Source organism: Phyllostomus discolor, chromosome 3, assembly GCF_004126475.2.
Source record: "Phyllostomus discolor isolate MPI-MPIP mPhyDis1 chromosome 3, mPhyDis1.pri.v3, whole genome shotgun sequence".
Lineage (NCBI taxonomy): Eukaryota > Metazoa > Chordata > Mammalia > Chiroptera > Phyllostomidae > Phyllostomus > Phyllostomus discolor.
Window position 1 is genome coordinate 117,898,594 of NC_040905.2, and position 21,124 is coordinate 117,919,717.

A 21,124-nucleotide genomic window follows, 5' to 3' on the forward strand; every position below is an offset into this window, starting at 1 on the left:
AAACTCAGGCGCCAGCCAGACTGTAGAGCTGTGGGCACCTCTAAACTTTTGAGACTTGGATGAGGGTGAAGAATGAGAACCAGGAAGGACGTCAGGGTTCCGGCTGACGGACTCCAGTGCCCTGTGTACTAATATGCTCAGGCTGCGTGCCTTCAGCCCTGCTCTTTCCCTCTAGTCAGGCTTGTCCCTCCACTCCCCGGTCCTCCAAGTGAATGGGAGGTGGGGAGAAGGAGGTGGGTCATCTGCCAGAAAAGTATAAGGCGCCACGGTCTGCCCCAGGAACTCCAGGCTCTAACTCAGGGTCCAGGCCCCGCCCCTTCAGTAGCTTGTCCCTAGCTGGGGCTCCCCCCGTGGGAACGGGGACCAGCTGGCCGGAAGCGCCAAACTGCGTCCCCGTCCAAGCCCCGGGGATCAATCAGGCCGAGGAGTTAATTATGTAATGAGGGGGCAGGGGGTCGAGGCTAATGTAGCCTTGGGGGGAGGGGTGAAAAGGAGGGTACCCAGGTATCCGGCCCCCTCTGGGACCCCTTCCAGGCCCCAGGGGTATCCACCCCAGCCCAATTCCAGGGCCTCAAAGAGGGAGGGGCTGTGATGCTGGGTCTGGAGGGGGCTGAGCTGCAAGCTATAAAGCAGGGTATCTCTCAGCACCAGGGAACTCTAGGCAGCGTGTCCTGAGGCCAGACTCCATGTATCATCCAAGAGAGTTGTACCCCTCACTGGGGACCAGCTACCGTCTTGGGCCCCCCCAGCCAGTGGCCGATTCCAGCTTCCTGCCTGCCCTGGCAGAGGGCTACCACTATCCTGGTGAGCTTTGGGGTTAGCTCCTTTGTAGGGATTTGGGGGAGGTGCTGTGACCCTGGGCTGGCTCCTCATTCTCTCCCCATCTTCAGATTTGGACACTCCCAAACTGGATTGCTTCCTCTCGGGTATTGAGGCTGCTTCCCGCACCCTGGCTGCTCCTCCACCGTTGCCCCCACTGCCCCCAGCCCTGGGCACTGAGCCGTCTCCCCCAGCCACAGAGGCCCTTCATTCACTCCCTGGAGTCAGCCTGAGCCTGGAGAACCAGGAGCTGTGGAAAGAGTTTAATTCCGTGGGAACAGAGATGATCATCACCAAAGCTGGGAGGTGAGGTCAAACGACCCAGCACATTTCTGGTGGGGGCCTCTAGGGAAATGCAATTTCTGGTGATGGGGCTAGGTTTAAGGATTTCTAGGGGGGCTAGAGCCCTGCCTAAGTTCAGAATGTGACTGTGGCCTGGGTTACTGAGTGACTGGATCAGACATGTTATGGGGAGTCTGTTTAGTCTGTGGCTGGTTTAGACACCAACCTATAGCAAAGGTCATAGGTCTGGGCCATGGTCAGAAAGTCAGGCTGGGTTATAACTTAGATAGTCAGTCTGTGGCTAGAGTTGGGGTTCAGACTATGACTAAGGTCAAGGGCCAGCCAGTAACCAGCATCAGGGAAATCTGGCTAGGATCAGGGTTAGGGTTAGGGTTTGTCTGTATGTGACTAGGTCCAGGGTCACCCTGGTGGCAAGAATATGCTCAGTGTGTGGCCTTGGTTGGAGTGGGGGGTCTTTATCTAGGCCAGGAGCTCAGGCCTAGCATGGTATCTTCTACCCAATGAAAGCAGGGCTTCCCCCGCCCCCCACCCAAGCAAGTTTGTCCAGCAGCTATAGATTCTGGTGCTGGTTATCAGGCGAGGAGGCTCCTAGCAAGATTTCCAGGGAAAAAGAGTGTCACCCCTGCTTCTGTGAATGGATTTTGAGGAGTCAGGAGTCCGAGCTCTGACCCTGGCCAGATCGTCTAACCTGTCTTTTCTGTTTCCTGTCTACAAAAGTGGGATGAAATAAGCTTCCAGACCCTGCCCTCAGGTCTAACTCCAGCTTGAATGTTCTCTGACAAAACCCTGAGCTGGTGGCCCTGTTCCCTTGCTGGTGTTGTACCTGCCTCTGGCTGGTGGGTTGCTTCAGGCCTCTCCTATCTTCTCCCCTATCCAGACGTATGTTCCCTGCTTGCCGAGTATCAGTCACTGGCCTGGACCTCGAGGCCCGCTACCTGTTTCTTCTCGATGTGGTACCAGTGGACGGAGCTCGCTACCGCTGGCAGGGTCGGCGCTGGGAGCCCAGTGGCAAGGCAGAGCCCCGCCTGCCTGACCGTGTCTACATTCACCCTGACTCTCCTGCCACGGGTGCTCACTGGATGCGGCAGCCTGTGTCATTTCATCGTGTCAAGCTCACCAACAGCACACTGGACCCTCATGGCCACGTGAGGCCCATGCTGGAACCCCAAGGTGGGGGGTGGGCGTGGGGCCCAGGGCAAGGGGTCACTCCTGTTTCTTCCCTCCCAGCTGATTTTGCACTCCATGCACAAGTATCAGCCCCGCATACACCTAGTGCGGGCCACCCAGCTTTGCAGCCAACACTGGGGGGGTGTTGCTTCCTTCCGCTTCCCTGAGACCATGTTCATCTCTGTGACAGCTTACCAGAACCCACGGGTGAGTGACCCTGCCTGAGGGGGAGTGTTTCTTGTCTTGTGTTGGTGGTGGCCTATATATATATATATATATATATATGGCATGCCCTTAAAGAGACTTACTCTAAATCAAGGTTACACTGTAGTCACTGGCAGAGCGGGTGCAGCCCGGAAAATAAGGACCCCGATGTCAGCAGGGGTGGTGGGTGGTGACACTCTGCCCAGGCTGCAGGAGCTTTGACTCTGAATGTGTGCCCCCAGATCACACAGCTGAAGATTGCAGCCAACCCCTTTGCCAAGGGTTTCCGGGAGAATGGCAGAAACTGTAAGAGGTGGGCACCATTCATTCATTCACTCATTCATTCGACAAATGTTTATTAATTGTCCACTATGTGCCAGACACTGTTTATTCATTCATTGATTCAACAAATACTTATTTAGCACCTACTATGTGCCAGGCACAATTCTAGGCACAATAGCTCCTTCAGTAAATAGGACAAACCAAAGCCCTGTCCTTATGGAATACTCTGGTGGGCATATATTAGGGATAAGTTCTAAAGATAAAAGAAATAAAACAAGGAAGACAGGAAGAACTGGAGTGAGGTATTAGCTAAGATGCCTGGAAAGGCCTCACTGAGAAGAGACATTCGAGAAAACACCTGAGGGAAGTATGGAAGGGAGCCATGTGGACATTTAGGAACAGCATGCCAGGGAGTGGAACCAACATGTGCAAGGGCCCTGCAGTGGGAACATACCTGTGCTGTGGCTGGAGTGGAGTGACAGAAGTGAGGTTTAGTTAGGACCTTGGCTTTTATTCTGAGTACAGCCCGAGCTGGCCCTTGCCCTCAAAGCAGAAGAGACAGACATTAATCAAAAGATTACCCTAACAAATTTAACAGTGTAACTTGATAAATGTTATCAGGGAGGATATGGTATATGGGAGGTCAGAGGACTTCTTGGGGGGAAGTTATACATGAACTGAGACAAGGATGAGTTAAGCAGGTGAAGAGGGGCCAGAAAAGGGGCCTGAAAGGCAGTGGAGATGGCCAGAGAAAGGTGGGATGAGCCTAGCTGCTTTGGAAGGTTTCCACTGATTCTAAATACAATAGGAAACCATCAGGAAGTTCTAAGTGTGGAATAAGCCCCACCTCTGCTACTTTCTAGTCATTGAATTCTGTGGCCTTCAGTTCCTTCTTCTGTAGAATGGGTATAATAATAAAACTTAATAGGGTCCCTGAGAGGGTGAATGCCTGGCACCTGGTGCTATTATCATTGTACTTCCCAGGGAGCGAGACGCTCGTGTTAAGAGGAAACTTCGAGGCCCAGAGGCAGTAGCTACAGAGGCCTGTGGGAGTGGAGGTGAGTAGTCCCAATAGCGATGGGGCCAAGCCTCAGATGCTGATCCTCCTTAGCTGAACCTGTTTCTTCCACCTCCCTAGATGCACCAGGTGGCCCCTGCGATTCCACACTGGGTGGAGATATTCGTGAGTCAGATCCAGAGCAGGCCCCAGCTCTCAGGGAAGCTGCCCCTGCCCCAGCTCCTCCATGTGGTAGCTCCAGTGCTGAGGCCTACCTTCTGCACCCTGCAGCTTTCCATGGGGCCCCCAGTCACCTCCCAACCAGGTGAGTGGGACAAGGGCACAGGACTGGGTTGTTCTAGTTTGGGGGTGGGTGGATGGGTCCCTCACCTGTTCTGATACCTGTCTCCACTTCAGGAACCCCAGCTTTCCTCAGGCTCCAGACTCTGGGTGCCCTGCGCCCTACTCAGCTGCATCCCTAGAGCTGCAGCCTGGGCCAGGAGGCTCAGGATACCCAGCAGCTGCACACCCAGCATCCTTTGCCTCCCATTTCCTCCAAGGGGGTCCCTTGCCCTTACCCTATCCTGGGCCCGGGGCCTACCTCGATGTAGGCTCCAAGCCTATGTACTGAGTCATTGCTAGCCCCTCTGCCTCCCTCCCTCAGTTGTCCACCACAAACTTCCAGTTCCCTTCCCCCAGACCTATAGCTCCCTCACTTCCACTGGCCCCACCCCTCACACCAAATGGCTGCCTTGGGCCTCTTCCACCCCACTTCACACTTTGACTTCATTCCCACCCCCTCTGGCTTCAAAGCTCTGGCTAAGCTGCTGGGAGTCCAGCTGGGGCCAGCTTCCCCTTCCCGACTTTCACCTCTGTGTGAATAGAGGGAGGCTCTGCCTGGCCAAATGGGGCCCTGGGCCAGCACTACCCACGCCCCGGCTTCACCCTGGAGCTCAGCTAGCCATATCTCCTGGCCCCAGTGTGAGCCACACCAATCTGTTCTCAGGAACAGAGTATTTTTGCTAATAAAACTGAAAAGACATCAGTGCTCTGGAAACATTGGGCTAATGGTGTTTGGCCCTGGGAGGGACTGGGTAAGCAAAGGTTTTTGTGGGGAGACCACCACCCCGATCTAGACTTGCCATTTTTCCAGATGCTTGATCTTGTGCACATGAGCAAGTCCACCTGCTCTGGGCCTGGCTCCTCTTCAAGAAAATGGCAGAATCAATGTCCTGAGACACTCATTGTTTTCAGAATAGAACTGTCTCAGAGAACACGGACCTCTACCTAGAACTGTCAGTGGATGGGGACCAGGAGGCTCCACGCAAGTGAAGTGGCCTGAGCCTCACCTTCCTGTGGGGACCAAGGCTCTAGGGCAGTCAAGGTCCCGGCGTGCACCCTGGTCCCAGGCTGGCATCTCTACCACCCCCAATCAAATCTGACACAAACCCAAAGACCATATTTCTTCTATTAGAATTTTTTCTTTTTCTCAAAATTTTTATCTAAAAACAAACAAACAAACAAAAAAAAGAAAAACAAAAATTATTGGAAACTTCATGGTTCAGGTGGGGAGAAAGGAGAGGAGGAGCATGGAGCGGCGGCTCCGAGCCTCTCCAGAGAAAGTCCTCACCATCGAAGTGCCCTCTGTGGGGAGAGCAGAGCTGGGGGCAGCCCTCCATGCCCAGCCTCCATCTGAAGAAGAGGGCAGCGTCACAGTGGTCCAAGGGCCAGAGGGGCTGGAGGGGGAGGGCAGGGACCAAAGGGTCACAGGAAGTAGTCGGCCACAGGCTTCTTGGAGGGGATGCCCCGTGTCTCTTGGGGAGCGGCCTCAAAGATGATGAAATCTTTCTGGAGATGCTCATCCAGCTCCAGGATGGCTGCCACGTTCCCACAGCTGTGGTCAGAGAGCAGCAGTTAGTGTGTGTCAGCTGAGGTCCCCACCCCCTCTGTGACCTCCTGACCCACACAGCTCACCGGTAGCAGTAGTTGGGTGCCGACCACACAGTGAGCACAGTCTCATTGAAGTGCCACTTGTAACCTTCCATCACCAGCTGGTGGGCACGGCAGATCATGTCAATGTCGTTGGCTGCATTGAACTGAGCCACCACGTCACTGCCAAATAGGTAGCCAGCCCCACGGGGGCTCACACCCCAGCCTGTTGTGTCTGAGGTAAATGAAGGGAGAGATAGGGAGAGATGTCCCTCAAGGCTTCTCTGATGGCCCTCTGCCCTTCGAAGAATATCCTGCCCCCCCTCCCCCAATCAGCCCTGTGGGGCAAGAGGACACAGCCTAAATCTGTTCAGGGGGCAGGGGGTGCCCTGAGGGACAGGAAGCAAATGTTGAAGCAGATAAGTTCCAATGAAGAAAGACTTTCCTGGTAGTTGGAGCCACCTCGTAGTCAGTGACTGTGCAACTTACTGTCCAACTAGGCACAGAAGAGTGAAAGGAGGTGCTCCTGAGAACCACACCAGCATAGCAGGCGTGCACAAGGGCTGTCTAGGAGTAGTAAGAGGGCGGTCGGGCATGGAGCACAAGGAGCTCTGGACTGGGACCTAGGATACCTGACTTTTAATCTCAGCTTTGCTCTATACCAGCTGGGGAACCCCACAAAATGAGGGGTTCTCAGGGGTCTACCATTCCAGGTATCTGATCTCTACAGAAACCCCTGTACAAACAGAGCGCCAACAGTTTTTTCAAACAAGCCTCTGATATACAGGCCTAATTCCATCAGAGCTCAAAATGCCCAGCCTCCCACATTCCTGCTCTGAGGGTGCCAGCCAGTCCCCAAGTCAAGCACGGACACCAATGAAGACCAGCCTGTTCTACTCTTCCCACAACTTACCTGGCCTCACTGTCCCTTCAAGGTACTTGCTTTAACCAAAGGGCTCCCCTAGTCTCTTGCCAAACTAAGGGTAAAGCCCAGCTGTCCCTGCCCCACCTGCCCTCACCTTCAGGATCAGACCAGAGCAGGTCACACATGGGACCATCGTGAGGCACCTCTTGCTTTCGGTCAATTGTCCGGATCTGGTCAAGGGTCTGGATGGAGGGGGAGAGGCCCCCGTGCACACAGAAGATCTACACGGGAGAGCAAAGCAGGAGAGTGGGGAGGCTGAGGCCCAGCACCCTTCTCACCCCTCCTACCCACCTCCATGGAGCACTGTGGCCAGCCTACCTTGCCATCGATGATGGCCGACAGGCTGAGGTAGTCAAAGATCTCAGTGCAGTAGCGCCACACGGTCACCGAGCCATATTTGCGCAGGCACTCGTCATAAAAGCCATAGACCTGGGTGATCTGACGGCTCTCGTGGTTGCCCCGGATTAGGGTAATTCGGTCAGGATAGCGAACCTGGATGTAACCACCAAGCCAGGGCTGGGGTCTCGGCTCTGTCCTTTCCTCCTAATCTCCTCCCATCTGCAAGCCCCACTCCATCCTCATCACCACCACCCTGCCCCAGACTGATGTCATCTCTTGTATGAATGGTGTTGCACCCACCTCACAGGCTCCCAGTCCCTCCTCCAGAGAATACAAAGCTGACCCCCCCACCCCGTCAACTACAGACCTAATGACTCCTCCTTTACCTACAAGATAAGAGACCAAGTCCTAAGCAAGATATTCAAGGTGCTTTGTCATCTGGCCCCTTACAACCACTCCCACCAGTGGATGCTGTATCCTGGTGAACTCAACCCCTTGTCACTTGCTGAACACAGAGCCTTTATTCCCTCCCCCTACAATGCCACTCCTCTGACCTCATCCTCTAGGGGCCCAATCACATGGCCCCAAGTCAAGGAAAGCTTCTGTGACCACCCTGCCAAGCAGAATCTGTCATCACCAGCAGCACAGCTCAGAGTTGGGGGTGGATGAAGCAGGAGAGGAGGGCGAAAAGGATGCAGACTGGTCAGGCCTGAGGTGGCCCAGGTTTGGGCTCCAGAAGACAGCAGTTCCCACCTTAAGTGCCAGCAGCAGGAGGAACGTTTCAACACTGTAGAAACCACGATCCACAAAATCCCCCATGAAGAGGTAGTTGGTCTCAGGGACGTCGCCACCCACCTGGGGGGAGGGAGAAGGTTCTGCTTGGTCCTAAACTGTCCCCTACTCCCCACTGTGGCCCGTTTTCAGTCAAGATGAAGCCCTTCTCCCACAAAGGGCCCACCTAACTAGAGGCCTCTTGCCCCCATTCCACTCACCAAATTCCAACTCTCCCTCTCAAAGGGCCCTTCCAGTCAACCCTCCAGGTCACCCTCCCCAGTCTTTACCCACACTCACTCTGAACAGCTCCTTGAGGTCATAGAATTGTCCATGAATGTCACCGCATACCTGGGAAGTGAGAAGGTGGATGGGACCTCAGTCTGAAAGCCTCTGCTCCTGGGTGCTATCTTCAAATTACCACTCTTGGCTAAACCTCTATTCTCAGGGCCCAAAATGTACTCTCCCACTCCAGGTAGCCTGGTCTGGAATCAACCTCCACCCCACACTGAGTGCCAAGTATTCCCTGGGCAAGAGCTAGAGCCAGGTCTTTCCAGGTGGATCTCCGCTCCTGGAGGACCTGGCCCTTTCCCTGCTCCCCTTAAGGTACCCAGAATGAAGTTACTAATAACAACACATAGGAACACATGGCATAGAATCACTCGCCAAATTAAAAGCCGTTCTGCCCTGACCAAGCATATCCCTCCAACAAATCAAAAGACCCTTCCCAAAACATGCATTTCTTATAGTGAGGGTCCCTTGAACATGGGGGTCCCAAGGATGAGAGAGCCCAAAAGACTACTGGGAGTGTATTTGTGCCTAAAAGACCTAGCCAGGCTCTGGAGGGACAGAGAGTACTCACTGTGACAGGCGAATCCACCCTCTGCACGTTGCTCTCCTCTACCAAGATCTCTCTGGAGACAGAAGACCAGGGTCACCACAGCCAGGCCAGGCCAATCCCTGACCTTCTTTTATGGGGGGATGGGAGGGTATGCGGCAGTCCCTGAACCTCTATAGGGCAGGAGTGAGGTGTGCAATTTCTCCAGGACAGGCTGACCACGGCCCCCATTGCTCTCAACACCCATGGTTCCCCTACTGTCAACAGGCCAAAGCCCAAACACTTGTTCTAGGTTTCAAAGCCCTCCCAAGTGGGCTGGGATTTTCCCAGCCTTGACCACCCCCCAACCTCTCTGTTCCCTTTCATGCATCCAGCACTCCCAAAAAACAGATCTCCTCTCCCACAGAGCCCTCTGCTCCCGCTGCTCCCTCAGCCTGGGGTGCCGTGAGGCTGTGCCCCTGGCTGAACACTTACAGTCCCTCTCTGCCCATCACAGGGGGCTGCCCCAAGTCTGTCGGAAGGCATACAGGCACCTGTCCTGGGCAGGCTAGTCATCAAAGTAATCTTCAATGTGAAACAGTGTTGCTACTTTTTCACTACGTATTTAGAGAAGTGAGGACTTCGTCCTTTCACCTGTCCTTGCAGTACAATCTACTTCTATCTCAGTAAGCATGACACAAAACCACTGTCAGGTTCAGACACCCAATTTAAGCAGTACCGTTATTCCCAGATTTTATCCTCAATAACAGCAGCAGTGAACATTCTAGTTCACACCACGTGCCAAGCTGCAGTAAGAGCTTTGCATGGATGATGCATGCAATCAAACCACACCCTCAAAGGCAGGTACTGTGATCATTCCTACTTCTCAGATGAAGAAAATGGTTGAAGTCATACAGGTGGGACTTGTACCAAGGCAGCCTGGCTCCCAGAGTATGGAGCTCTTTCATCAGGCCACTCTGATGTGGTCTAGGCACTTGCTCAGCCCTCACTCTTTCTGCATGTCCTCCCACTAGAGGAGGCCCCTCTCAACTCAGGGTTTCCTCCCCAGTCCCTCAGGGTGCTCTTCATAACAAAGGCAGCTTCAGGGAGGTGTGCTTTGGCTTTCTGGGAATGGAAGAAGGCACTGGCTGTAGTCTCAGGGGTCACGGAGAACCAGGCTCTCCCACCTGTACTACAACTTGTGCTGAACATCCTTTATACTGATTATAACCTTTCCAACTGACTTGGGAGGCTTCTTTTCATCCTCATCTAACAAATAAACTGAGGCTTAGAAGGGGCAGGATCAAGGTCCCAAGGCTGAAGGACTGTCTAAATTGAAATCCAGGAGCCCAACTGCCTGAGAATTTATGCCAGTCCCTTCCACACTACAAGTCAAAACCCCACCCTAGTGCTAGTAAGGCCCCAGCGTGGTCTGGAGGAACCAGGCCCAGGCCCAGCCTCCAACCCCATGCCCGTCACTTGTACCAAGCACATCACCAGCCCCCTCAAGGCTCATACCTGCTCACCTTTACTTCCACAACTAACATGACTTTCGTAACTGCTTACCAAAGTGCCAGGGCCTGTCCCTGGATATGAAGAATGTCACTGAGTTTCATAATGGTGTCAAAGACTTGGAGAGGTAAAATGACTTGACCAGGGTCATACTGTTCATAGAGATGGAATTTATATTGAGGACCACCTGATTCAAAACACTCTACTCTTCAGCCCCGGCCGGGTCACTCAGTTGGTTGGAGCATCATCCCATGTACCAAAAAGGCTGTGGGTCTGATCCCCAGTCAGGACACATACAGGAGGCAACCCATGTTGCTCCACCATATCAATGTTTCTCTTTCCCTTCCTCTCTCTCAAAACCAATAAATTTATCTTTGGGTAAATATTAAAAAAAAAAGTCCCACCCTTCGAATATGCTGACTTTTTAGGCTCACACACTTCAGGCCACCGTAATTCCCAGGGTTTGAGTCTGCATGCCCACTGAGCAAGCTGAAGCTCTTGACACTACCGGCCTTGGGTCTGGGTCCTGGGTGGGTCCCCAGGAGGTGCCATGGCCAAGTGCTAGAACTGGCCCTTCTCCAGACTGGGCCTGGGATGACAGTGGCTAACTCAGGCCTCAGTCTAGTACCTCCTAGCTCCATCTCAGTTTCAGCTGGGCAGAACCTTCCCACACCAGCTCTCTGTAACTGCCCACTAGTTCTCACACAGCCCAAATGTCTCTGCCTGGCTGTCCATGAGCATGGAGTACGGCAAAAGACCTGGATCCAAAACCAACCTCCCCTCCAACCAGCTATGAGACTGGGGGCAAGACATCCTTTCTGAGGCTTGGTTTTCTCTTCTGTGAAATACTTAACCCTGCCCCACTTATTCACTGGGCTGCAGCAAAGAACAATGGGGAATATAAATATATAAATATAAATAAATATATATATATATAAAGTCACTTCTCTGTTAGTCTGAAAACTCCACCATGCTACACAAACATTAGCTAACATCACCACCAAAATGACCAAGGTCCTGTAGGGGGAGATAAGACTTTTGGGAAAAAGAATGGTGCCAGGTAGCAATTGGTTTAAGTTCCTAAAAATGCCCATCGAGACAGAGGAAGCAAGCAAAACATGGAAAAGCCACAGACAAGCATTTAAAAAGAAGCTTTGCCTGTTCACCAAACCCATGCAGGGAGCTACAGGTCTGGGGTGCAATGGGGGTGGGGGTGAAGCCAAGCAAAGAGCCTGATGGCCAGAAGTTCAGAGCACAGTTGTGTCACTTTCTCTCTGGGTGACCTTCGTCAAGTCACTAGGATTCTAGGAGTCACGGCCTCCCGTTCTGTAAAACGGAGCAAACAATTCCAACCTCACAAGATTGCTGCAGGGAGAAAATGGGTAGAAAATCTTTGCCAGGACAAAGCCACACTAACAGCTGTTTGGGCCTGTTGTTCAATAAATATAGGGTAGTTCTGCTGGCTCTTTTCTCACAATTCTCCAGCCTGTGGAAGCCAGACAGACAGTGCCTCAGAGGAGGCAGATAACTGGTCTCCTCACTGATGCCCACATATCTTGGGGTCTCTACTCCTACTGTCATTCTGCTTGGAATGTCTTCCTCACTGGCCCTGCTCCCATTAGCTGTCCAAATTATTTTCATCTCTCAAGGCCACCTTCTCCTAGAAGCCTCCCCTGGTGTCTTCAGTCCATATCAGCATACCAGTATTGCACTCTTTCTACACAGTACTGTAATGATAACAACTTCTAACGATTGTTGTGCACTTACACTGTACAAAAGCACTATGCTAACCTCATCCCAAGCCCTAACTTAGTTGACTATAATCATCTTATTAAGTACTATTACTCCCACTTTGCAGATGAAAAAACTGAGTTTCAGAGACCTCAAGATCACCAATACAGCTTCTAAGTTGCAGAGCTCAGATTCTGACCTATAGCCATGAGAGTCCAAAGCCTGGGATTTTTTTTTTTTAACTTTTACCCAAGGATATGTTCATTGATTTTTTTTTAGAGAGGAAGGGAGAGAGTGAAAGGGCGGGCGGGCGTGGTGCTGGGATAGATAGATAGATAGATAGATAGGGAGTAAAAAGTGTGGATGGGTTGTCTCCTATACATACCCTGACTGGGGACTGAAACTGCAACCTACCCTACGTATGCACCCTGATCAGGGATCAAACCCACAGTGTTTTGGTGTTCTGGACAATACTCCAAATAACTGAGCCACTCAGCCAGGGCCAAAGCCTGGGATCTTAATCACTACATCATCCTACTTCCCACAGAACTCTTGAGTTGGGCCTCCCTCTTTATGATGCTTAATTCCCCTCTGGCTTACTTTCTACCACATCTTAGGCGCACACATTGATCCAACCCCACCATGCATTACAGCTTGAAAAGGACAGAACACGGAGTAACTGGCTTCGGACTCCATCCCCTATTTGCTGGTTGACTCTTAACATGAGTCCTCATCTGTAAAATGGGAACAATACTACCCAACTTTAAGGGTTGTTGCTGAAATTAAAAGTATTTTATAAACCACAGTCTTTAGCTTTTCTGCCTTGAACTTCTGTTCTTGCTGTCACCCCCTTTTTTCATCTTATTCCTCAAGGCCTACCCCCGAAGTTCAGATCCTCCAAAAATCCTTTGCCTGTTGCCCCAACCGATAGGGCTGTTTCCCTGAGTTTAACTACTTTCCCTAACTTCGCCGAAAACACATTACCCAAAACTTGAAGTGTCTTGACCCAGGGCCGTCTTCCCCCTACAGGCTGGTTGCTCTTCGAGGGAAGTGGCCCTAGTCTGCTCTTTTCTGGGAATGTTTCCAGGGTGAGCCAGGCCCAAGGTTCTCGGCTGGACAGGCCCTAGCCAGAACCCCTGGGCAGTGGAACCCCTTCCCCACTGCCGGGGGACTCACCGGGCCTTGGCGCACAGGGCCTTGACTTCGCTCTCCTTGATGAGCTCGCAGCGCCGCAGCTGCTCGATCTGCCGGTCCAGGTCGCTGATCTCCGCCATGGCCCAACCCCTCCCCCGGCGCGGGTCAGAGCCGGGGCCGCCGCCCCCTCCGCACCGCACAGGGGTCTCCTGGGAAAGGTGACGATGAGCCGGGATAAGAATGTCCCTACGGGGTCCCAGGGTTTAGAGCGGGCTGGGGGAGGGGGCAACTATTTTGAGCTGGGCCGCCCCCCTCCCCCAGCCTCTCCTCGCAGCGTCCCACGGCCCTGCCTGCCCCCTGCTAACTCCCATCGAACCCCGCGGTCCCGCGCTAGGGACGGTGGCCTACAGGGGTCTCCGACTATTACCGCCGCTGTGACTTCGGCTCCGGCTCTCCGGCTCCCTGCCTCCCTACTTCCCTCAGCTTTGCGCCGCCGCCACAGCCGCTTCTACTTCCGGCCCCGCCGCGGCAGCAAAGGGAGTGCAGTTCCGCCGCGCGTCGGATGTGGCGTCATACACACCCTCCCCCTCCCACGCCGCGCCCTTAACCCCACCGCTCGAGCCTAAGAACGGTACGGAGCCGGAGGAACCGGATGTCAGCCCCTTGCGGACGCAAGTTATTGTGGGCTAGGCGGACTGTCGCTCTGAGGTCTGAGACACCCTAGCCGAGTCACCTCCAGGCTCTAGGAAACTCAAGCTTAGCCGGGGCTCTCTGTCTTGTAACTTTTTGTTACACGTTTACCTGTTTTAGGCGGCCTCCCCCATTACAGTCTCTGAGGAATGGAACTTTGGTTCACCCTTGCAGTCCCACTGCTTAGAACAAGGCCTGGCACAATAGGCATATATAAGTAGTTATTTAATGAATGAAGGGGTATCAGCTTAATTCTCTCTCCATTGCCACAAAAAAAAAAAAAAAATCTCCGCCAGGACCTTTGAAGTTAGAGTCAGAAAGGAGTGCAGGAGTGCACCAAGCTTATGCCTCAGTCAACGTGGCTTCCCAGATTACAGAATGGTCCCCTTGATAACCATAAATTGCTTTCTGTTGTCTACAAATTTTATTCCTTTTTTTTTTTTTAGGAGGGAACTGGCTCAGAGGTTAAGTGACTTGTTCACGTTTGCATAGCTAAGAATTTTGGGTTTGAATTAAGGTTGAAATATCAACCCAGGAAAGCTGTTACTTAAGACTTTCTGGAACTCACTTTGTCCTAAGACGTTCAAGACTGCCTAAAGTGTTGTTTGAGTTTCTCTGTTCCCCTAGTCCCTTTAAGCAAACTTCATGGTGTCTTGCACAGGCTGCTCCCTTTTGGAATGTCCTTTTCACTATCTTCTATTGACCTTAGATTTTCATGTGCCTAATTTCAGATGTTTCAGTTAACAGTAGGCACAGAAGTGAGGGCTAAAGTTTTGAGGGGTACCAGGAGAGGCTGGTTTTGTATGTAGGCAACAAATGCAAATGTGCAAAGAAATAATCAAGTTCTTAAACCCCTAGAAGGTCCTAGATAAATTGGCTCCGTGCCTATCACTACATGGATTTGGTAGGTTCAGAGAGATCAGAAAGGTCAGGATTTTTTTTCTCCCCTGCAGGGAGCTCAGACAGAAAAAGGTACATATCAGGAAATTTGGGAAGTGACAGGAATACTGGGTCCCTGGTTATGATTAGGATGTTTTATCAACTGAGACTCTGGTGTATACTGCTGCACCCCACCCTGGGTTAGGGAAGGGTTCAAGGCATGGCATAGGGATAAGTGCATGGCCCCCATTCTGGCTTCAGGGAATGCAGCAGCTGCAGGCTCAGTTCTTAACCTGGAACCTGAGTTCTGTGTTTGTGTCTGCACTGTTGAGGTGTTGGAGAAGATTCCAGGTTCTTCAAGAGGTTCCACAGCTCAAGACGACTAAGAAGCCAGCTCTAATCCCACTTCCTATTTGGATGGGAAGATGGACAAGCTCAACAGGGTAGATGAAGGTGTGCATTAAAAATCTTATTTCCCCTGGCTGGTGTAGCTCAGTGGATTGAGCGCGGGCTGCGAACCAAAGCATCGCAGGTTCGAGTCCCAGTCAGGGTACATACCTGGGTTGCAGGCCATGACCCCCAGCAACCGCACATTGATGTCTGTCTCCCTCCCTTCCCTCTCTAAAAATAAATAAAATCTTAAAAAAAAATCTTATTTCCACCAAGAAACAGTGCCATCTCCAGCAATGATAACGGCACCTACTCATATAGAACACTCAATTGCCTGCTCACAGACTCTGGAAATCTTGACTTTCGTCAGTGGCTGTTTTGTCACAAGGACCACCTGCACCTGTGAGTTCTTGGCCTGGAAGTGAGACTGACCCTGCAGCTCACACAGCAGGCAGTTATACACACACTCTCCCATTATGAGTCTTATCTGATGCTGCTGGTAGAGGGGATAAGAGATCTTGGTGGTTTGAAGAAAATTTCACAAGTTCTCCTCTTGAAGCCCTGGGCAATTATAAAACAAAGAAGGAAATGCCTACCCCACCCTTTACCTTTTTCCTGCCTAAGAAGGAAGAACATAGAACAAGGGTTCTTTCTGCCCTGGCTGGTGTGGCTCAGTGGATTAAATGCCCACCCACGAACCAAAGGGTTTGATTCCCAGTCAAGGGACGTGCCTGGGCTGTGGGCCAGGTCCCCAGTAGGGGGGTGCGTGAGAGGCAACCACACACTGATGTTTCTCTCCCTCTTTTTTCCTCCCTTCCCCTCTCTAAAAATAAATAAAATCTTTTTTTTTTTTTTAAAAAAAGGTCTCTTTCTTCTGGACTCTGCCACCTCCCTGGACCCTCCCCTGACCCAGACACTATAGACAGGAACAAGAAACTCCCCCTTAAATAGTTGTTTATTGGCAGTGGGCTGGAAAGAGCACTGGAGTTAGCATACACAGACAACACCACGCACCAATGTCACAAGGAAGGCAAGAGTGGGAAACAGCAGCCTGGAGCCCCTGATGAGGCCCCCTCTTCAAGTTTGCGTGTGGGAGGGGGCTGGGCCTGGAGTGTTGAGGGGGCAACCTTAGAACACTTCTGTTTAGTAGGCGTGGTTAGAGATGAAGAGGGACTGGCTGGCTGCAGCCCCGGCCTGACCGCTTGGGGTGTACTTTCCTTGGCAGGCGAGGCTATTGGCCTAAGAGGGGAGAGGAGCCAGAGTAAGAAGGTCTGTTCTCAGAATCCCATCCACCCCAGCACTCTCCCCACCTCCTGCTTCATCCTCACCAGTGCTCGCTTGACATATTCCTCCTGGGCAGCCTTCAGGTTCTCCTTCTTCCCTCCCCAGGCCTTCAGGGCAGAGGCCTGCAGGGCTCGGCCATAGGAGAAGGTCAGGGCCCATGGCTTCAGCAGGGGGCACTTGTTGATTGCGTTGAGATTGATGGATGCCTCCTCCTCACTCTGACCTCCAGACAGGAAGGTGATCCCTGTAAAACAGGGTGAAATGGCAGGAGGGATTGTAGTCAGAGACTCAGGGCACTGGCAAGAGTTCCTAAAAGCTGACCTGGAAATCACATCAATGGGCATAAGGTTTGTGGGTACAATCTCCCAGAGGGCAATATGAGAGTATGGGACTCACCAGGGACAGCAGGGGGCACTGTGCGGCGCAGTGCAGTGACAGTTGCCATGGCAATCTCCTCATTAGAAAATTTCTGGGTACAAGCATGGCCTGGGGTGACCATATTGGGCTTCAGCAAGGTGCCTTCCAGGTAGATGTGGTGGTCACTCAGAGCCTTGTAGACAGCAGCCAGCACCTAGGGCAGGACCAAAGTGAGGACCGGAGTCAGCCCCAGAGCCCACGGTCCAGCTACCTAACCCACCACACTGCCCAGGCAGGCAGGCAACCTACCTTTTCAGTTACATACTGACAGCGCTTCAAGTCGTGGTCCCCATCGGGGAGGATCTCAGGCTCCACAATGGGCACGATGCCATTCTGTGGATGAGGGGACAGAGTAGCCATGAGACCTCCTAAACTGGAGCCCAACCTATAGCTCTCCAGAGCCACTGGCCAAGGTCTTATCTCCATGAAGACAAAGACTCAGCTTTGCAGGGCTATAGGAGACAGGATCTCCTCAGATCCACCCACACGAGCCCTGTCCTGTCCCCATGCTCTGAGTCCCCAGCACCAAACCTGATGACTAGTAAGGATGTGGAACAGTTGCTGCTTTGGGGGATGTAGATATCCTGGCGGATGGGTGGCAGGCTGGCTGACACTCTGAAACCAAACAAGGTGGGAGCTGGCCTGTAGGGAACATGCAAGCCCACCTGCTGGCAGATGCTGGCATAACGGGCCAGAACGTTGGCATTTTCCATGATGGCAAGGGATGAAGGGGTGTGTTCCCCAATCTTCAGCACACAGCGCCACTTGGCAAAGTCAGCTCCGTCCTTCTTGTACTGGGCGCAGCGCTCAGACAGCCCATCCAGCCCTGGAGAGGGGATGCAGAAGTCAGAGTGGCAGAGGAGGAGGCAGGTGGCTCCCACTTACCCTGGGCACCCAGAGGGGCGCTGACTGCACGGGATAGTCGGTAGGGCAGGATGCCGAACAATTCTCACCTTGGGTAGTAGTCTCGCCATTTGTTCCTGCCAGAGGTACCACACCCTTATCTACCTGTTGGGGTAGGACAACGTAAGACAGGTAAGCGGTCTCTGCTACCCTTTTCTGCTCTAGAGCCCTACTCTGCCCCCACCTTCATCTCTCAAGTGGCATCTCCGGGTCTGTAAATGTTTTCATGTAGTTACAGTATCTGATCCTATGAGCAGGACACATGGGGCTGTTATTTGACAAGAGCCTGGCTCCTATTTCTTCCTAATTCTATGATCAAAACACTTCCCTGCCTTGAGCTTCTGGTTTTCATCTGTACAGTGAGGGTAATGCCTTGCTCTTACAACTTCAAGGGTTAAAAATACCAAGCAGGGGGCACAGTTTCTAGCTTTCCTTACATGGATCTGGGGCAGATTCCACCCAAGTCACCAGGCTCCCAGCCCAATGTTTGCCCCCTAGCCTATTACTCTGGATTTCTCTTTCCCAGATTCATCTCAGATCTCACACCCCAAGGCCCAGCCTCCTCACCTTGATGCCCACAACACCACCTTTAGATTTGATAACTTGGGGGAAGGGACGCCCATCATCTGTCTTCTGATAGAGTGTCTCATGGAAGAGGATGACACCCCCAATGCAGGGATTCACACGGTCATCGGCAGTGAGCAGCAGCTGGCGGTAGAAGCGCCGGTTCTCCTCGGTGTTCTCGGTGCCAATGGACTGCAACCGCTTGGCAATGCTCCCTGGAAGGGAGCAGCACACAGTCTTAAGGGGATCCGCCTGTTACCCCCAACCCTGGGCCCTCCCCTCACTGTGTCCTGCCCGTACCAGTGGACTCATCTGCAGCCAGGATGCCCTTGCCCGGAGCCACAATGCGCTGAGCGATGTCAGACAGCTCCTTCTTTTGCTCCGGAGTCAGTGCTGGGTATTGGTAGGGCATGGTGCCAGTCAGTTTCTGGGCAGAGAAGACAGGGGGAGAACTAGTTAGCTGGGTCTTTCCATGTCTCCCAACGAGCAGGGTCCCTTGCCTGGAAGTCAGGGCAAAGGCTCCCTACCTCCCCTGCCCCATTCCCAGCAGATTTTGGGGTACCTCCTGTCCCCAGCTCTCCCCTACACCCAACTTCCCTATATTAGGCCTGCCTCCTGTACCTTTCCTAACTCTGTGTGTCGCTGGGTGTGGCCCAGCTGAGGGTGGGGTTGCACACTGGCATCTGGGCTAAAGGAATAGGCCAGAGCCATGGACAGGTGGCTCATGCAGAAGCTGGACCCTTCTGGCTTGCGCTTTGCCATGGGGTCACCTTGCCTAGAAGCAAAATCGAACCGAAGTCTTTCAGAATATGGAGGTCCTGCATAAGGCAGGGGGCCCAACCCCCTTGTCTGGAAGGACCCGGAGCAGAGAAAAGTCTGTATACTTCAAGTCACACAGCAATCCAAGGGACAGATCTGAGACTAGAACCCAGATCTCCGGACTGCTATAGGACTGTTCCTTCCAATCCACCCAAGATCCCACAGCTGGAACAGGAACCAAGGCCTCAAGGACATTCCAAGGTCAGGCTTCCCCACCCCAGGGTGGGGGAGGGCCTTAGGAAAAGGGTGTTGAGAAAACGGTAGGAGGAAATCAGAGCCTAGGAAAGGGCAGCAGAGGAAGCCCAGCCCGAGGAGGAGGAAAGGGGTAAGGTTTGCCGATCTCACTGCTCATGCAGGGTAAGAGTGTGGAGGAGAGGCAAGCGCCCCACCCCTTCCCCCTGAAACACGCTCCCGTCTGCTCGAAGGGCTGCAGCTGTCCAGGCTCAGAATCAAGGTCACCCGATAAGAAAAGACAGGGAAAGTGTTAATGGGGCAACAGGCGTTGCCAAGGGTTGTCCCCTCCTCACCAGGGGCGCCTGTCTCCCAGGACCGGAGCCAACCACCCACTTTCGGAACCCTGAAGCAGTATTTGAGCTGGCCCCCACCCGTCTCAGCCTCTTAAAATCCCTGAAGAGGCAAAGGGGCCATAATCCTTTGCACCAGGGGTCCCGGCAAGAAAAGGGGATGGCCTTTCATCTCGTCCTGCTTCCTCCCCCGCCATGACTCAGCGCGCAGAGCCTCCGCATTGCGCAGTAAACCGAGTGAGCTCCAGCTAGAGAGGGTTGGGGGTCTGGGCTGGAAGCTTGTGTGTATGGGGCGGGGGGCGGTGATGCCAGGATCGGGTTCAGGGGGCTCTCCCGACCCGCCACGGTCCCAGGATCCTTCTCCATGGTCCTTGGCCCTCGCACGTGGCGAAAAGCGCTCACCTGGCACAGGAAAGGGGCGGGTTTGCGCGGTGCAGCGGTGGAGAGCGGCGGGATGGCGACTTGGACCGGGGGAGCGAACGCAGCAGTCGTCACTACTTCCCTGGTTCTGCGGCGCGTTCCAAGAGGAACGCAGCCTATTAAGCTCCCTTGTGGGCGGCGCAAGGGGCGGGGAGAAAGGAGGAAGGAGGTGGTGCCGGGCCTTCGGAGAGCACGGCTCCACCCTCCGCCGGGGTTTTTTTTTTTTTTTTTCTCCCCCTTTTCTTTTGCTGGGGCTGGAGGCGCCCGGTCATCCAATTGCAGGCGAGGAACTGTGCGAGCCACCGCCCCCAAAGGCGAAGCCCGGAGGCGGAGAGAACAAGATCCCTCCCCCAACCCTCTACGGACGTGACTCGGGCCACATCCCGAGCGGGTACAGACCCTCCCCTCTCCCTTTCTTCCCAGCCTGACGCACTTTGGGGCACCGTGACTCAGCCGTTTTTTGGCACCGGAGGGTATGGGGATTGGTGGGGTGGTGGGGCGGGTGCGCCGGTGGAGGAGCCCGAGATGACCGAAGCTCAGCTTCCCCTCCCAGGCCCGGCCCAGCCCCAGCTTCCGACGGTACGCTGCTGCAGAGTGCAGCGTGTCACGTGGTTGCTGAATCGAGAGTTAGGACTTCTGGCGACCTCGCCAGCAAGCTGGACTTGGCGGGCTATGGGACACTGGGCCGCCCCTTCCTGTGTCACTGGCCCAGGAGTAAGAGGCCGAGGAAAAGGCGAGTGGACGCACAGTGAACGCAAGGAGGTGGCCAGGCTGGCTGGAAGCCAGGCGACAGCGGTTCTGGGTGACCCGCCCCAACCGCGCCCCATTGGTGCCTGTCAGGTTCCAGGGGCCGCCTGCCTGGGCCACCCTGTCCGTGCTCTGTCAGGGGCCGACCTGCCTGAAGCCCCGGCGTCACGCAAAGCCAGACCGTGAGGCAAGTGGCCGGCTGTGCTCAGCTCAAGCAAGTCAGCCCCTGTGAAACTTCTCCCTTGGCCCTGACATCTATCTCACTACCAATAAAATTGGTCTGGCGCTGGTCAGCCTCCCAGATACATTCTCAGCCCCTCTCCCCTCATTCTAGGTCTCCCCTGCTAATCCGGACACCTTCAGCCCTACCCCACCCCAGCTGTGTCCGCCTGGGGCCCACCTGGATGGAGGAGACCGAAGAAGCGGGCACAGCCTGGTCAGCAGCGAGTGAGCCAGGCCGAACCGGGCTGGGTTATAAAGGCAGCTCCTGCCCTCCCCCAAACTATGTCCCCAACCTTCTCCAGTGACCCCTGCCCTTTCCGGCCACGGATTCCCTG

At 53.7% G+C, this 21,124-nt stretch overlaps 3 protein-coding genes and 1 long non-coding RNA gene across 10 annotated transcripts; 2 read left to right on the forward strand and 2 right to left on the reverse strand.

The window, feature by feature from the left end:
* Positions 1 to 121: 121 nt before the first annotated feature.
* Positions 122 to 4,475, forward strand: TBX6 (T-box transcription factor 6). Its single transcript, XM_028532019.2, has 8 exons — positions 122 to 804; positions 891 to 1,125; positions 2,000 to 2,267; positions 2,350 to 2,496; positions 2,736 to 2,806; positions 3,760 to 3,833; positions 3,914 to 4,097; positions 4,190 to 4,475. Exons 1-8 carry the CDS (start codon positions 687 to 689, stop codon positions 4,401 to 4,403), a joined length of 1,311 nt encoding a protein of 436 aa, XP_028387820.1. The 5' UTR covers positions 122 to 686; the 3' UTR covers positions 4,404 to 4,475.
* Positions 2,864 to 13,483, reverse strand: PPP4C (protein phosphatase 4 catalytic subunit). Of its 4 annotated transcripts, none has more exons than XM_028532024.2 (9): positions 13,358 to 13,482; positions 12,973 to 13,139; positions 8,599 to 8,650; positions 8,037 to 8,087; positions 7,719 to 7,820; positions 6,945 to 7,118; positions 6,721 to 6,847; positions 5,747 to 5,936; positions 2,864 to 5,666 (listed from the first exon to the last, which is right to left on the reverse strand). In XM_028532024.2, exons 2-9 carry the CDS (start codon positions 13,068 to 13,070, stop codon positions 5,537 to 5,539), a joined length of 924 nt encoding a protein of 307 aa, XP_028387825.1. In that variant the 5' UTR covers positions 13,071 to 13,139; positions 13,358 to 13,482; the 3' UTR covers positions 2,864 to 5,536. The 4 variants fall into 4 exon arrangements, with proteins under 4 accessions (XP_028387825.1, XP_035877122.1, XP_035877121.1 ...); XM_036021229.1 differs by having other exon boundaries at positions 5,314 to 5,666; positions 12,973 to 13,176; positions 13,358 to 13,471; XM_036021228.1 differs by having other exon boundaries at positions 5,314 to 5,666; positions 12,973 to 13,203; positions 13,358 to 13,453.
* On the forward strand, positions 8,933 to 9,214 carry LOC118499615. Its single transcript, XR_004902115.1, has 2 exons — positions 8,933 to 9,083; positions 9,121 to 9,214. It is a non-coding gene; the product is annotated as an uncharacterized LOC118499615 (long non-coding RNA).
* A 2,343-nt stretch (positions 13,484 to 15,826) lies between the features above and the next one.
* Positions 15,827 to 21,073, reverse strand: ALDOA (aldolase, fructose-bisphosphate A). 4 transcript variants are annotated; one of them, XM_028509575.2, is made up of 10 exons: positions 19,803 to 19,938; positions 18,679 to 18,832; positions 18,358 to 18,484; positions 18,061 to 18,272; positions 17,544 to 17,598; positions 17,256 to 17,416; positions 16,840 to 16,923; positions 16,570 to 16,744; positions 16,218 to 16,417; positions 15,827 to 16,128 (listed from the first exon to the last, which is right to left on the reverse strand). In XM_028509575.2, exons 2-10 carry the CDS (start codon positions 18,817 to 18,819, stop codon positions 16,033 to 16,035), a joined length of 1,251 nt encoding a protein of 416 aa, XP_028365376.1. In that variant the 5' UTR covers positions 18,820 to 18,832; positions 19,803 to 19,938; the 3' UTR covers positions 15,827 to 16,032. The 4 variants fall into 4 exon arrangements, with proteins under 4 accessions (XP_028365376.1, XP_035877129.1, XP_035877130.1 ...); XM_036021236.1 differs by lacking the exons at positions 18,679 to 18,832; positions 19,803 to 19,938 and adding an exon at positions 20,968 to 21,073; XM_036021237.1 differs by lacking the exons at positions 18,679 to 18,832; positions 19,803 to 19,938 and adding an exon at positions 20,937 to 20,994.
* Positions 21,074 to 21,124: the final 51 nt, after the last annotated feature.